This window comes from Varroa destructor, unplaced genomic scaffold, assembly GCF_002443255.2.
Source record: "Varroa destructor unplaced genomic scaffold, Vdes_3.0 BEIS01000004.1, whole genome shotgun sequence".
NCBI classification, from domain to species: domain Eukaryota; kingdom Metazoa; phylum Arthropoda; class Arachnida; order Mesostigmata; family Varroidae; genus Varroa; species Varroa destructor.
This window is the reverse complement of record NW_019211457.1, coordinates 44,073,797-44,088,136: the sequence shown is the minus strand read 5'-3', so window position 1 is coordinate 44,088,136 and position 14,340 is coordinate 44,073,797. Positions and strand designations below refer to the sequence as shown.

The 14,340-nt window shown below is 39.2% G+C and overlaps 1 protein-coding gene and 1 long non-coding RNA gene across 10 annotated transcripts in view; one reads left to right on the top strand and one right to left on the bottom strand.

Annotated features, from left to right (window-relative positions):
• Positions 1 to 14,340, top strand: part of LOC111250417 (kinesin-like protein KIF2A) — a 48,967-nt gene that overhangs the window by 26,985 nt on the left and 7,642 nt on the right. For 5 of the 8 annotated variants that reach the window (XM_086987640.1, XM_086987637.1, XM_086987636.1 and 2 more), the window contains 4 exons: positions 10,014 to 10,108; positions 11,466 to 11,609; positions 11,922 to 12,024; positions 13,542 to 13,619. In XM_086987640.1, the coding sequence (XP_086843766.1) occupies positions 10,014 to 10,108; positions 11,466 to 11,609; positions 11,922 to 12,024; positions 13,542 to 13,619 (420 nt within the window). Of the gene's footprint in view, positions 1 to 5,504; positions 5,630 to 8,689; positions 8,813 to 10,013; positions 10,109 to 11,465; positions 11,610 to 11,921; positions 12,025 to 13,541; positions 13,620 to 14,340 lie in introns of those variants that run through there. The other 3 variants (XM_022805646.2, XM_022805648.2, XM_086987638.1) reach the window with 3 other exon arrangements.
• The window catches only part of LOC111250425 (uncharacterized), a 14,049-nt gene continuing 4,934 nt past the window's right edge, over positions 5,226 to 14,340 (bottom strand). Inside the window, exons 2-3 of one of the 2 annotated variants that reach the window (XR_002673362.2) lie at positions 8,952 to 9,048; positions 5,226 to 6,628 (exon numbers count right to left, since the gene is read on the bottom strand). This is a non-coding gene — a long non-coding RNA (uncharacterized LOC111250425). Of the gene's footprint in view, positions 6,629 to 7,661; positions 9,049 to 14,340 lie in introns of those variants that run through there. The other variant, XR_015326814.1, reaches the window with a different exon arrangement.

Genomic DNA, 14,340 nt, shown 5'->3' with positions numbered 1-14,340 from the left:
TTACTGAGCACCCCAATACAATATATCAATAGAGCAGTAAAAACCCATATGAGCAACCACTAAACAGCGAATCATTTACCCATAACCACAGAAAGCATGTTCAAATAATGGGATATTTCCAAGTGGTTTCGATTGCGTATTTTTCTTTGCCTATCTATTCATCGTCAACACGCTGGCGCTTCGCATCTGGTAGGGGTACAATGTTTAGCGTTCACGTCTTTCTGTTAAATTGTTTTATTTAAACTGTTTGCAAGGATGGTTATGGACATATTGGCGAAATGATTGCACGTCTTTTACGTCGATTCACTCCCTCATAGCTTTCTTCAATTCTACACGCGTATTCGATCCTCCAGTACAGCTGTGGCTGATATATATTTCGGTTTTAGTACATGGAAACTTTAGTTCTGAGTATTGATATCTTTACTTGTCTAGTGTTATTTTTAAGTCGGTCAGATGTATTCAAGTCGAATATCCTCAGTCTATTTACTATGCGTTTTGAGGATTATGGTGAGTGGCCAGATACATACATTCAAATCTTCTATGCCAGCTAAATCTTTTGGGATATCTTTGGACTCACGCAAACATCAACAATTGCTTTAAATTGAATTATAATACATACGAATATAGGTTACAGGACCTAACTGTGTTAGGTCGACTGTGACCCTATGAAAAATGTTTCAACAAAACTGAATTTACGCCCATATACCTAGTCTCGCTCGATAGACAAACATTATAATGGTAAAACAGGATAATTTTAGCTTTTAATTGTTATTAATGATGATCAGTTATTGTCTGCGGCAGGCTAATAAACAAGAACATACCATTAGTAACTGGAGGTAATTTCTGATTTTGTGACTTAATGAAATTCTGGTGTGAGTTCATTACGCAGGCTCCGCGGGGCTTTTTTGTCAGCATAAGGTTTTCGAAATTTTCTAGCTCGTTGTCGCGCTCAGCTTGCGTGCATTTTAGATAAATCGTTCTATCGCAGTATCGAAAACGGAACGGCGGTACCTCCCGAGGACTGATCACTGACTAGACATTTGATCGAAGTATATGTGATTTCACAACCTGCTAATTGGCGTACATGTATTATATAACCTCTAAGCGATTTGTAGGAAGATGTAACAGGTAGATAATGGGTCTAATAGTAACTGCGACGATTAGAAATACTAAATAAACACTACTACTGTTTAATGGAGCTGCGAACGAACTCACACTTCCTCCTTGGAGCATCCCATAAGATTGCTGACTCGATTGTGTTCCATCAAAAATACTCATTATTATTTAAACCCTTTCAAAGAGGAGACCTCTGAAAACTGTTCCTGCAATAGGGGTCGGGTGACACAGTTTCCAGGAAAGTTGCCATTTTTAAAACGCTTCTATCTCTCTTAGCGATGGTACATTTTCCGATTTCTATCTATACGAATGTCAGCGATACACACTGATTTGAGCTCTGCCAATTACCTCCAACAAATCTTCACCGAAATGTTGCCGATGCCGTTAGAGCTAATGGAATGTCTTCCTCGCACGCAAACGAACGCATCCAAAACGCGCAAAAGAAGCTGCCTGTTCCAGCATTACTGGTTATGTTGCTTATTTGAAGCAGCTACATTTTTGGAAGTCTCATCGAAATCCACTATGGACACAGATAGCGCTTTCAAAAGTAATACCTCATTAAGAGTTGAGTAAATAAAATATAATAAATGCTAGTACATAAGTCAAAGTAAGTTTTGTGCCGAACAGCCTGTATGTGCTCATCTTCTGGATAGGCTTACGCTTATTAGTGAATAACAACAGCTTTTTTAAGCGAACTCTATTTTGCTGGCAATGGGTCACTTGCGATTGCAACCTATTTTAGCAAATGACTACGACAAAATAAAGAATCATAGATTATGACTTGAGTCGACACGTAAAACGTGCCTCGGGCTTGTGTCATTAAAGTGGCCCGCTATGATGAGATTAGGTTTGTTTACCAAGAATGCGGCACGATGACTGTTACGGCCTCTGGAATGGGTTCGAATTATATTATATATATTATATAGCGTATTTGTTGATCTCAGGTCTGATTAGACCCTACCCGTTGGTTATATCCTATGCATTTTGAGATGAAAACGTTACTTATCAATGATCTAAAATTGGTTTCGAATGAGCCCGCTGGGGTATACAAGAAGGAGCCTGTCGGCGTAAAGCATTCCCGCCCAACCGGGTTACTTTTCTCTCTCGACACGGCGTGACAAGAATCCTTGTTGGCATATACGGGACGACCTAACTAATAATTGAAGCTGTGATACAGTTAGTTACCGTTGTCATCAAACGTAGCTTAGTAAGCCAGGTTGCAAGGCGCAGTCAAGGGTCGCCCCGCTCGTTTGCTCACGCGGTACTGATAATTAAATCTGGTCCTATACAGTTGCCTTTGTCAGTTGGTTGATCTTCATTATCGTATAGGTACGGCGACAATCGAATCTGACTGAATAGGCGTCTGTCGTACGATTCATTAAATCGCCTAATATAAAGTATCGTTAATGTGAAGGTAACGTTGACCTGTTGGCATTCTATTCCATAACGATGCAAGTTTAATAACGTCGTGGAAGTTCATTATGTGTCTCGCAGACAAAATCTGCTAGCTACAGAGTATAGACGCAGAATATATCAATAAAAAAACGTTACCGTGTCACTTTTGACTAATGTTTGCCATAAAGACAGGTTGTATTTTAGCCTGGGCAAGGTATTCAGCTACGCTATGAATATTGACCCTTGTAGTATCGGTAATTAGCTACATCCTTCGTAGACAAGACGGTCTAGCAATGTTTCGCTAGTGACATCATATGAAGATAGGCGGTTGGTGTTACTAATAGATACTACTATTATCACTACTAGACATATGTTGATGTTTTTACTTTGCTCGATTTTTCGTATTGTGTCACATGTTTCATATGTGGTTCAACGTTGGTGCTAGCAACGTAATAGTCCCCTCACTTAAATACACCGATTATTATGACACATATTATAGGCTATATGACATCGAATCATATTGCATACGTTTAGGTAGGCAGCAGCCACTATACATACCGGAAGTGCAGTTTTTTTTGCAAGAAAAAATGTCCTTGACGCGGCTAACCGCGGCAGATGTTTTACCGATCAGGACTCGTCTGGCTCAGATCCATAATCAGCTTTGGCCAAAGTATGCATAGTTCTGTTCATGTTGTAACACAAATGTAATGAGGGTATTGATGGGACAGATTTGTAAGCCATTTATATATGAGACCGACCTCTCATTGACGGTTTTGATTATGTAGGCCGCGGATTGGGTCGATCGCCTGCTCATTAAAACGACTGGCGTGAGTCAGTTCGCCATTTGCCGGTGGCTTGGCCGCCATTACATTATCTACCTACGCCATTGTGAAGTATGACGTAACGATAGAATTATATTGTAGGGGGAAGAATGAATAGTTAGAGAAGCCCTAAGGCTGCTAGGATGCCGCTTTGCAATCCAGGGCTAACAGCAAAAGCCAGACAAGAGCAAAGATAGTTAAGGTATGATAGTTAGATAATACATGCTAGTTTAGAGTCTATCTTAAAAATGAAGATTCATTTGTCCCTAAAGACAAGGAACGAACCGAACTTCTAGCGCATCAAGAAGTGCGTTCTGTGTGCTTCAAAACAGAAAACGGTATTTATTGCAATCTGATGATTATAAAAGACTTGTTTTTGTTTTGTAGAAAACCCCATTATAGAACCCTTGTCGTCGTTATTGCGTGCTGAAGTATAATCTGACTTTCTACCGGTATGAGCTGTAGATATTGACAATCGGGCATGTTACCCAATTGCGGATGTTTTTGCCAAGCCTTCTCTAGTCTTCTGTCCTTTCTTCTGGCTTTTCAATTTGTAATAAACCGGTTCATCAAAAAGCGTAAACTCACAAAGAAAATGTTATGCTCATTTTCGAAATCACCGGTAACCTCAGAACCCGGTAAAACAACGATCTAAACGAACGTATACGACTACAGTCTTCGTGTGTTTGCCCAACTCTTCGGTTGGATCACACTGGCAGAATCGGCTAGTAACTCATCAAAATTTGCAAAGACGAGTCGTCTTGGCGGACTATTCAGTGGTCCGGCATTGCCCCCAGCGACCGTTGGCTGAAAAGCATCGACGGCGGCGCGATCGCTATTATGTTGTGGAGATTGTTGATTTTCTCACTGGCTTAACACTGGCGACGGCATCAGTAGCGGCTATTGTGGGTTCTTGTTGTTCGTGGGCGCCGAGACGTGGTCACCAGTCGACATCCATCGCAGCACCGTTTGCGTTCCCTATAGTAGCGCAACCTTGTGCGTCGCAATGCACTTACGGAAGCACAAAGCCGCAATTGCTGTGAAAAATGGCGGTATTTGAGATGATAGGGAGTATCTCCTGTTCTGCAGCTGTAGTTGCGATCACTCTCCTTGATAATATTAGAAAATGCTCATTAAAGAGATACTCGATTTGGTTATAGATCCGTGTATAAAGAAGCTGCTTGATTATTGTTTTCTATATGTGTTGCTGTTGTTGTTTATTTTACTTCAGTCGCATTTCTGTTAGCGGTATCGTTCGTTCAAGGCGCGTTGTGAAGGGACACGATACTCTTATGTAACGTCTTCGGCGAAAACCATTTTGTTGATAATTAACCCAAGTGACATTTTGGGATAATCTAGTCATATGACATTTTTTCTATCATTTATAATGTTATTTAAATGTTTTAATAAAAAAAAAACTACGAGTTCTAGCTCTCTCAGAACAGTACAGATTGCAACTTTTCCACCGGTAAATTCAGCATTACGAACTAGCTCGCAAATTAATATCTTTACGATTAAATGTATTATTTTGTTACAGTACAATCGAATGAATTAACTGTGCTTATATTTATTTCGAAATGAGCTATAACCGTTTACTTAAAAAAACTATCTACAGATACTGATGGGACCAATAGGACAATTCTCGGAAAACACCTAGCATTTTGGTGTGTTTATCATAAGAAAGGGATATTTAATAGTACGAGTCACAGCTATTTTAACGAAATCCTAATAGAAAATATAAAAGTTTTATTTAGCAGCACAAATATCCGTTGAAGAAATAATTCGTATTTCGGTACGGATGGGTGACCGTTACACCATAAAGTTGTCTGAATTAGAAAAGGGAAGAAAAACGGCAGGATATATATATATATATAGTAATGAGGATACAACAGGTATTAGGAATCAAAATTATTTATTTGTGTTTACGTGCGGAATTTTTCTGGTAAGTTGGCGAGCTCCTTTCATCCATTGAACGAATCCACACATTGGGTTATAATATAGAGTCTTCCAACGCAAATCTCACGCAAATATTCTACAACTAGGATCAGATACCAATCAGTCGACAAGCTTATACATATAATCTTATAAAATAACGTAGAATTAACTGCATGAAAGCCTCTTAGCATTAATTTGGTCTATTGCCTAATATTGACATTCTATGTCTCTATACAGAGCCGGAAAAGGACGATTCTAGTGAGATAATCCCTACTGGAACCCCGGAACTTTGAGAGTCACGAAAACAACACAATAACAGAAGCATTGAGGTGATGTAGCAACAAACAAAAAAACGAATCTATGTAAGTTTCTATTCTAGATTTAAGCGTTTGCTGAACATCTGCCGCGTTATTAGCAGACTCTTTAATTACGCGACGAATACATCAGTGAGCGGCTGGAATCACCTCATAACTTTATTTGGTCGCCGTCATACGCTCATAGACTCTGTTTGCCAATAAAATAGTTGACTGAAACTTTCAGTGGTAACCAATGTATCCAGAATAAAAATGTTTCATTGTAGCAGATCCTTGCCGCCATTAACATACGGGTCGCTTGCTGTGGATTAATTCTACAATGGCTTCTGTCATTCATATAGATTTTTGATGCCATTTTTCACGTAGTTTTTAATCTCACACGAATGCCAAACGTTTGCCAGCTGTAATCCAGGCTTACAACAATAATAATATCAGTAATACTAACGATAGTGCTAGATCGTACAAATCGTATTATGGTAGTTTTGCAATGATTAATATCATCACTACTCGATATTAAATCATTGTGGAAACCAAATGCAGTAATACAAACTGGGAACGATTTTGATTCTAGACCACGCTGTAGCTCATCTTTTTATTCATTTCTGGTGGCATCATGTACCATTTTCTATTTCGTCTGCTTAACGAAATTCATCCCTTGAAGTTCGTCTGATGACAGAAGCGAGTCGTCCGACCACCCTTCCCGCTAGGAACGTACGCTTATTGTATCGATCTAATTGAGACGACATCTGAACACTAGCTTATTGTGTTGGGTTAGGAATTCGTATTAGAGGTGCGGAACAGAGATTATTAAGATTGACAACCAAGGGCAACATCGTGTAGCAAAACTAATTATCGCGATGATGCAAGCATGAGACATAGTTTTTTCGACGTGTATAGGTACTATTATTATAACACGCCAAGCTATTTATTTGTGTATGAGCACAAATGATGTAGGTGGGATGATTGCTATTTTTTAACTGTTAATACAGTGAATATTTTTACGGGGACCGATGCCGGGGTCGGCAAGCTTGTTGTTGCAAATGTCTCCTGCAACTCAACAAAATTCAACAAATAAATAATAATTATAAATAGTAGCTAGTTATAAGCAAATCAGGCGGACTTTAAAAATGAGTAACATTTGAACTGCGCGCTACTAGCAGACGAAATTTTGCTAATAAATTCTTAAGTGTTCTAGAAATTTGTGAATGAAGACCGCTAGAGTTTGCTTCATCGCTAAAAATCAGTTCACAGGATAATCATCAGGCTCGACAGTCGATGCCCAATGGTCAAGTTTTTGCTTCTTGAAGGCCACAGCACTGCGGAAATTTATCGAACACTGGTGGAAACGTAAAGCAACGAAACTTTAAATGAAAAGACAGTACGTAGATCGTACAAGCGTTCTAAGATCGAAAATTGAAACTTCGAAGACCAGCAAGAAAGTAAGCAGAGCTTAGAATCTGAGGGTTTTGTCGGCCAAAAATGAAATCTCAAATGTAGAATTATAATACTGACAATGAGTGAAAAATGGGTCCCTCGTGAATTGATTTTAGCGCATTTGGAGATGCATGTGGTATATTTCACGTGCGATTTGCAGAACTTAAATCAAGAAAAGAACAATCGTGCATTCTCTGTAGATGAGAGATTATTTAATTTCTACCGCCAACCGGAGGGGGGGGTGCTAGGAAAATGGCTTCGCCTTGTAAAAAAATCGAGTTCGGTAGCTATATCGAGTAAGTTTGGGCGTAAGATAATGATAGAATTTTCAATGAACATCAGAAACATCTGTCAAAAAATAACCAATAAATGCAGGCAGCTATCTTGAGTTTCTCAAGAGATTTATGGACTGCTGATACGGTAATCGAAAGTATGCAGTCCGATCACTTGATGCAAATTCTAGATTTCATAGCAATGCCTCAGTTACTTCCTAAATATAGTAACGATATATTCAACATTGGCTTCAACCCGCTTATTCTTCCCATATAGATCGGTGCGACTACGGGGCCTTCTGTGCCCAAAAAAGGGTAACTAGAGGGCAAGCGTATTTCTCCACTGATTTACTTCTAGTTTAAAAATGATTCAATTTCAAAATCCGCCGGATTCGCTTGTACCAGCCATATATAATCAAGTTTATTACAACTGCGCTATATTACAACATAACAACAAAACTGCAAAGGAAAGTGCCTGCGTCAGCCTCGATTAGCCATAGCTAGTCAATATACACCTTGACAGGCTTTTCAAAAATAATCATTTTTCTGTTATTTTATTTCATGCAAATATTGATAATTGACACACGGTATGTTAAACCGTCAGGGCATTGTTGCGACCGACGCGGCCTTCTAGTATACAAAGTAGAAAAGCTTATATAGTAGGGTCCAGTGTTAAAATAGTTATTCCAGAATATTCTCGATAACATTCGATCCATCCAAAGAGGATTTGTCCAAAGATGAGCCCGAATTTTTTTGGTATTGGCATCATACTAGAATTTGCTACTGTTTGCAGTACAATGCAACGCTATGTACACTGGGCGTAACTTTGAGTTTTTGGGCGTAGTTAACGTACTGGACCTTCGGTTCGTTTTTTTTTTTGCTTTACATCTGTGCATTTTCTGTCCTACCGTACGTGTCGTCTACATAACCAAATCATTTGAGTATCGCTGTTTGTTGTTCGCTCACTGGCAACTCACAATTAATCGTATTTGGTCACTGGTATATATCGTGAGGAGCAGGATACTCAAGTTTCATTCAGCGATTCCATGCTACTTTAGTCTCATTTGATAGAAATGCACAAGTACGATCCACGGTCGTTGTCTAAACCTTGTTCTTAGATCTTGTATAGGTTATCTGTACGACACGACATTAATATCAAAACAATTCGGTTGTTATGCTTTGGCCAAGGCCGCGTAAGCTTCACGGCCGGGCCGGTTAACACTATACCCATATCCGTATTATCACGATGCCCTAGAGTAGGACCCGACTTGTTTTGGCTAAAGCAGTAACACAAGCTACTTCGACAACAACACCGACAACAGCCATACAGGGACAAAATAAAACTGTGTTATCATTGAATGCTGTCAGGGGCAGGAGCACATACACGCACAATTGCAGTTCGCTTGTCCATAGTTATTATACAATATCAGGACCAAACAGCTGAAGCAATTCAGTCTGTACGGTAACGAGCAGCTGAAGACGGACGACAACCGAATTTTTATGTGTAACCGCCGATGTATATTGTGTACGTATATGCAAACTTCAACGCGTACTTAAACAGTAATATGGTTTGATTATTCTGGTAAACCTCATTTATATTGTTTATTACTGCGTTCATTTCTCCTCCTTGTTGTTATTTTGATTGTTATAATGACTGCATCAACCTTATTCGTCGACCTTCGTTTGCCTCGCTGGAAGTCCTGGTGGTATCCGGTAAACTTTCAGCCTGCGGTGCGATGACGTTGCAGATGTAATATTGCTCTATCAAAACACATAGAAAGAAAAGTTAATTAGAAATTTTGTAATGTTTGAATGATGAAGTCAACATTTCATTGTTGCCATATAGAGGAACATCTAAGGATGAATTGGGGCAACAGATATAATTTTCGAAGTATTTGTTTTAGGGAATAGGTACATAAAAGTATTGATAAAGTAGTCCTACTAGAAGTAGGTTAGGTTTGTAGCTGCTCCACCATTGTACATATTTTCTTGTGAAACGGTAGGTATGTGCCAAAACCTAGACCAGCCTTTGCATGCCACTTCTAGAAAATTTTTACGCTTGTCAAACTTATCAAATTACGTGAGCTAACGTGAAGAAGGTGTAATTCATGTCAACAAAAGTGAAAAAAAGCACCTTTCATAATACCTAGATGGTCATTGTGTGTATACAGGTTCACATGGAGCAAGATCATTCAGACTATCAATCAGCATTTTGAACTATTTGTACATCCTTTTATTTTCCTGGCCGCATGCTCCTGAAATCTTTGGAAAAAAGCTACTGAGCTCCCATTTTAAATCTTCATTGAATGTCCTTGTGTGTTCAGTGACATAAAAATTTTTAGAAAAAGATAAGATTTTCAAAAATGTTTTAGAACATAGGCAATTCCAAGTTTTGAACGTTAACCATTGGACTCATCTCTTACCTTGGATTGTTCATAAAAGAATAAAATCATATGACCTCACTAAAAAATGCTCATGTCATGCTTAGCATTCTTGGCTTAGTAATCCAGTATATACTCATTTCAACTACGTGGCGGAAGACGTTTCAAAGCTAGATATTTTTTATTTATTTTAGATTTACCGGCGCATATTAGCACAAACGTCGTAAACACGTTCAGCGTAACTTGTGCAGCTTTGTCAATTAGCTCTGTGATGTCCTTACGTGTCCTTTGTATATCAGCTACGTTATGTATTACATAGTCGTTTTCCTTTTTATATCGTTACAGGAAAGGTTCATTCGGCGAAAGTGACGGAAATTAACGAAAGGAATCGAACCGTCACTGTTGAATGGTTCGAGAATGGTGACACTAAAGGCAAAGAGGTACGACCTAGTTTAGATATGTTATTTCCTCGTTTTGAGTGACAGGATCGGACTACAGTAGCCTTCAAGTGGGGAGAGACCCAAGCTTGAAGTAAAACTTCCAGTTAAAGAATTAATTAACTACGAACTTCTTTCCGGCTTGCCCGCTAGGCAAGCATAGATTTTCCCCGAACCGCATGCCTACATTTACCCCATTCTATATACTGCAATGCGTCTCTATGAAAGTTGGCGAATGAGATAAACTGATTCAAGAACAAGTTTCTAATTAGCGCGTAATTTGATATCTATTCTAAGAGTTTACAAAACAAAATTTCGGAGCACCGCGAAATCTTGTATTATCTATCTTTGCTATTTTTTTCGAAAAAAGCTATCACTTATTAGTTATTTAGGGCGGCTTTTGGACATTAATGGCAAGGCTTCGAGTTGCAATCAATAGCAGATAAAACGTGAGTCTGTTGCATATCACGCAATAGCTGTTGTTGGTTAAAGCTGTTTCTGTGTCCAAATTCACAGTCAGATTAAGTAAACTATAATAGACTTATAAATGAATGAGGCAAAATTAGAAAATCACTCTCGCTTAATATAGTTTGTTATTGAGAATCACGATCGAAATCACTTTTGAATTATGCACTAACATTTATTTTGTTCATTGAACTGGCCCCATAGTGACTCAATACACAACAATAGTTGGCAGTACTTAATCGAAAAAAAGCCCAAAATTTAAACTTTTGTTTTAACGCCAAGTCCAATGGGCAACGTTAGTCACGAAATACGTTATATATTGCCGCTTAACCTTACAAAGATTACAAAGTTCTGGTCAGTATAATAACATACATATATTACATACACACGGATACGATTCGCAGCTTAGCCCATTTTATAAGCGAATTCGTAGTTATCTTTCTAGAAACTCAGTGTAATCGCTTACACGGCAAGACACGATTGCCATCAAGGTCAAGCTATCTAGAACAATCAGAGCAATCGATATAAGTGCCCCTTTGTTCGGTTAGATGACCGGAAGGTCGCCCCCGGGTCAACACAAAGCTGGAGCTTGCAGTAGGTCTATTATACTTACACATTGTGAAACAATTTCACGCTTTCGGTTAGGTGTCACTATTTATTCAATCGTTATTTCGAGAAGATTTCTTCCCAAAGTCATTGATTCACGATTAGACCCACGCAAAGGAGTGAGACCCTTCTTGCATGTCATAGTAACGTGGGCTGGTCAAATGTGATACCACACAAATGAGTCGACAACAACAAATTAATGACAGCAGGCAGTTTCCAAATAACACTTGTTCCCTTATTTTATTGCTACTCGTTTAACAGACTTGTTCGGACTTTTTCATTGTTGCAGGTGTCACTCATGGACATCGTGGCTCTTAATCCGCAATACTTCGTAGGGGCTCCATCGCCCAACCTGAGCGCTACAGGACCTCGGCTTGAGCGCATAGCAATTGCCCCGGTGGGGGCAATCGTGCAGCCGCAACACTACGGCAGGGTTTGTAGACATGATGAAAATACTTCAGTGGACGATATTTTCTCATAAACGAATGTATAAGTAACTATAAAACCGACAAAAAACGCGATCGGACATTGTAAAAATATTTAGGTGACGTATGAATTATGAGCAAAAATTCAATTAACAATTTTGTGTTAACTTATTAGTAGAAATATTTAAAAAAAAAAGGGTAATAGTGCAGTGGACATTTGATAAGACAGTAAACTAAGAAAGCTGTGAAATGTGCTAATAGACGTAAAATTTTGTTTCGGTGCGCTAACTAAGTGCGCTATGAATGTTCTGTTGTTTCAGACGACACAAATAAACGGAAGTACTACAAGAGTGGCTGTGGTTGACAACGATTTTGTTGCCCCCGCGCCGCCTCAGCATAAAAAACAGATTGCCAAACCAGCAGGTAAGTTCGTAACTTATTGAATATTTGAACAAATTTAGACATAAAGAAGGTTTGTTACGAAATCCCAAAATGGGCTCACCATGCCGTATTACCTTTGTTTACAATGATACCGATATGGAATAAGTCCGCCTGTAGAATATATTTCGTCATCAAGAATATTCTGCTCAGATCTATATGTCCAAAAATGCACGTGTCGTTTTGAAAACTGGCAGCTAGATAGGGAGGTACTCAGTGCGAAGTTTAGCGAGAAGCCGAGAACAGAAGCGACGAAAACAGAAATATTAGATCAACAAGCTTGTAGGGAAGATAGACTATGTATTTCGCTAGATACATTTTATCTCAAGAGCTATGGTGAGTACGGGGTGCAGCCTGATATGCCCTGTGCTTTCCAGTCGTTGGAAGGATGCTGCGTGAAAAATACAAAGGACCTTCACCGTTAACTTGATTCCAATAAATCGTGAGGTTTACGATAAGCGCCTGCTATTACAATTGACTCTGTTCATCGCTCCTGGATGGGCTTGCCCATACTGTTTAGTCTGATCATAATGCATAACTAGCTGTAGTTGCAGAACTTGATTAATTCGTCTGCACAACCATCAATAGTATTTTGTCAAACAGCGGTCTTACGTCCATTCACCGCCTAATGTGTAATCGTTCATTAAATATAGCTATGTATTAATATGACGAAGTTCGCGAACTTTGCCTTTCGTGTGCCGGTGTTTGTAGGTTTAAGGTTCGTGTCAATTTTTCGAGGATACAGAAAATTATTTCAATTGCCAACTGTATTTTGTACCATGAAACCAAACTTGCCGTAACACCTATACATTGCCTGTTTAGTAGATAACTGATTTCCTGCCTATATGAGATATCGGTTGTTTATATATATATATATATATATATATATATATATATATATATATATATATATATATGTAGTGGTCCTCACGCGCTGCGTACAGCACAGTTTGTATTTAATTTCATACAAAAACTATAGAAAAGGCATCTATTAGAAAATAACTGAGACATGCTTTGCTTTCTTGTGAGAAATAGTATGAGAGGGTTAGAAATTTTTTCATGTACGACATTGAGCAAAAGCAAAGGAAAAACAAATTGTAGACCTGTTCACGTTTGTTGATCACAGCCACAAGTAATTCTTGATAATAAGACGATCACGTCGACTAACAATATTAATATTAACAACTCGGGTCTGATGTGTCGTCTTATTATGCGTATGGTGATGGTGGTGACTGTATGCTGATATAAATGCTGTCTGGATGGATACTGCCTGAACGGGTGAATGGACAAAATGGCTTTTGCCCTTTTATCCTGTTCGACCAAACCTCTCCTCTGCGCCGACTTCCGCGGCTGCTGATGGTTGGCTTGCTCTGCTGTGCGGTGCCCTTCTGTGTGGGGGTGAAAATCACCCCGAAAAATAACCGAACCCTCGCGACACCCCTATGTTCGCTTACGGTGACCTATTGAATCGTTGCGTATCGCGTCGCTGCGGCTGCCGGTAGTGAGTGGAGGCACTGGCGTGACCGGGCCCGTGGTACCCCCGCATAGCGGCAGCCTAAACCGATCTGCCAATAACACGTGTAGGTTCTCTGTTCTTGTCTTGTAGAAAAAAAAAAGCAAAACAAAATAATCGTTGTCTTTATGTTGTGAGGATACGATAGGTTACAATGACCATATACTTTGAAGCAATTTCTGTGTATGTGTGCATTAGATATGTATTATTTATATGTAAGTTTATAGGGTTAGTGGACGGCGTTGCTACGAAAATCTAGGTCTGATAATTTCTATATCGTATTCTATCGGCTAGTGGAAACCGTGTCAATAGATGCTAGCGCAAACAAGCAAAGCAATCCCGTATATTTTTGTATGTGCGTATCGAGGGTGCCAGGCAAGTGTCAGTTGATGCTGAGCATCTTGCGAAAGGAATAAAACAGATTAGCTAAGAAATCAATCGCGTGCTCCGATATGGTACGATCAGCACTATCGAAAAATGTATCGCCTCGCTTAGCGGCAACCGAAAACGGGTATAGGTAACGTAGACATTTTCAGGCACGATGGAGTCGTGAAGAATAGAAGTGTCTTCGATCACCTATCCAACATTTGATGCTGCTATTATGCGTTTTGTCATGTGTTTTTATTTTCCATTTAGAATGAAACTTGTTCGGTATCGTGAATCGATGCGGTCTATATTTAGCAGAGTGAAGTTTTGCTTTGGCAAGAAAGGCGACAGATAGTATATAACACAGTAAGAGGAAAGACAGACAAGAGGCTTACCACCCAGCGTTTCGTGTCGCACTATAT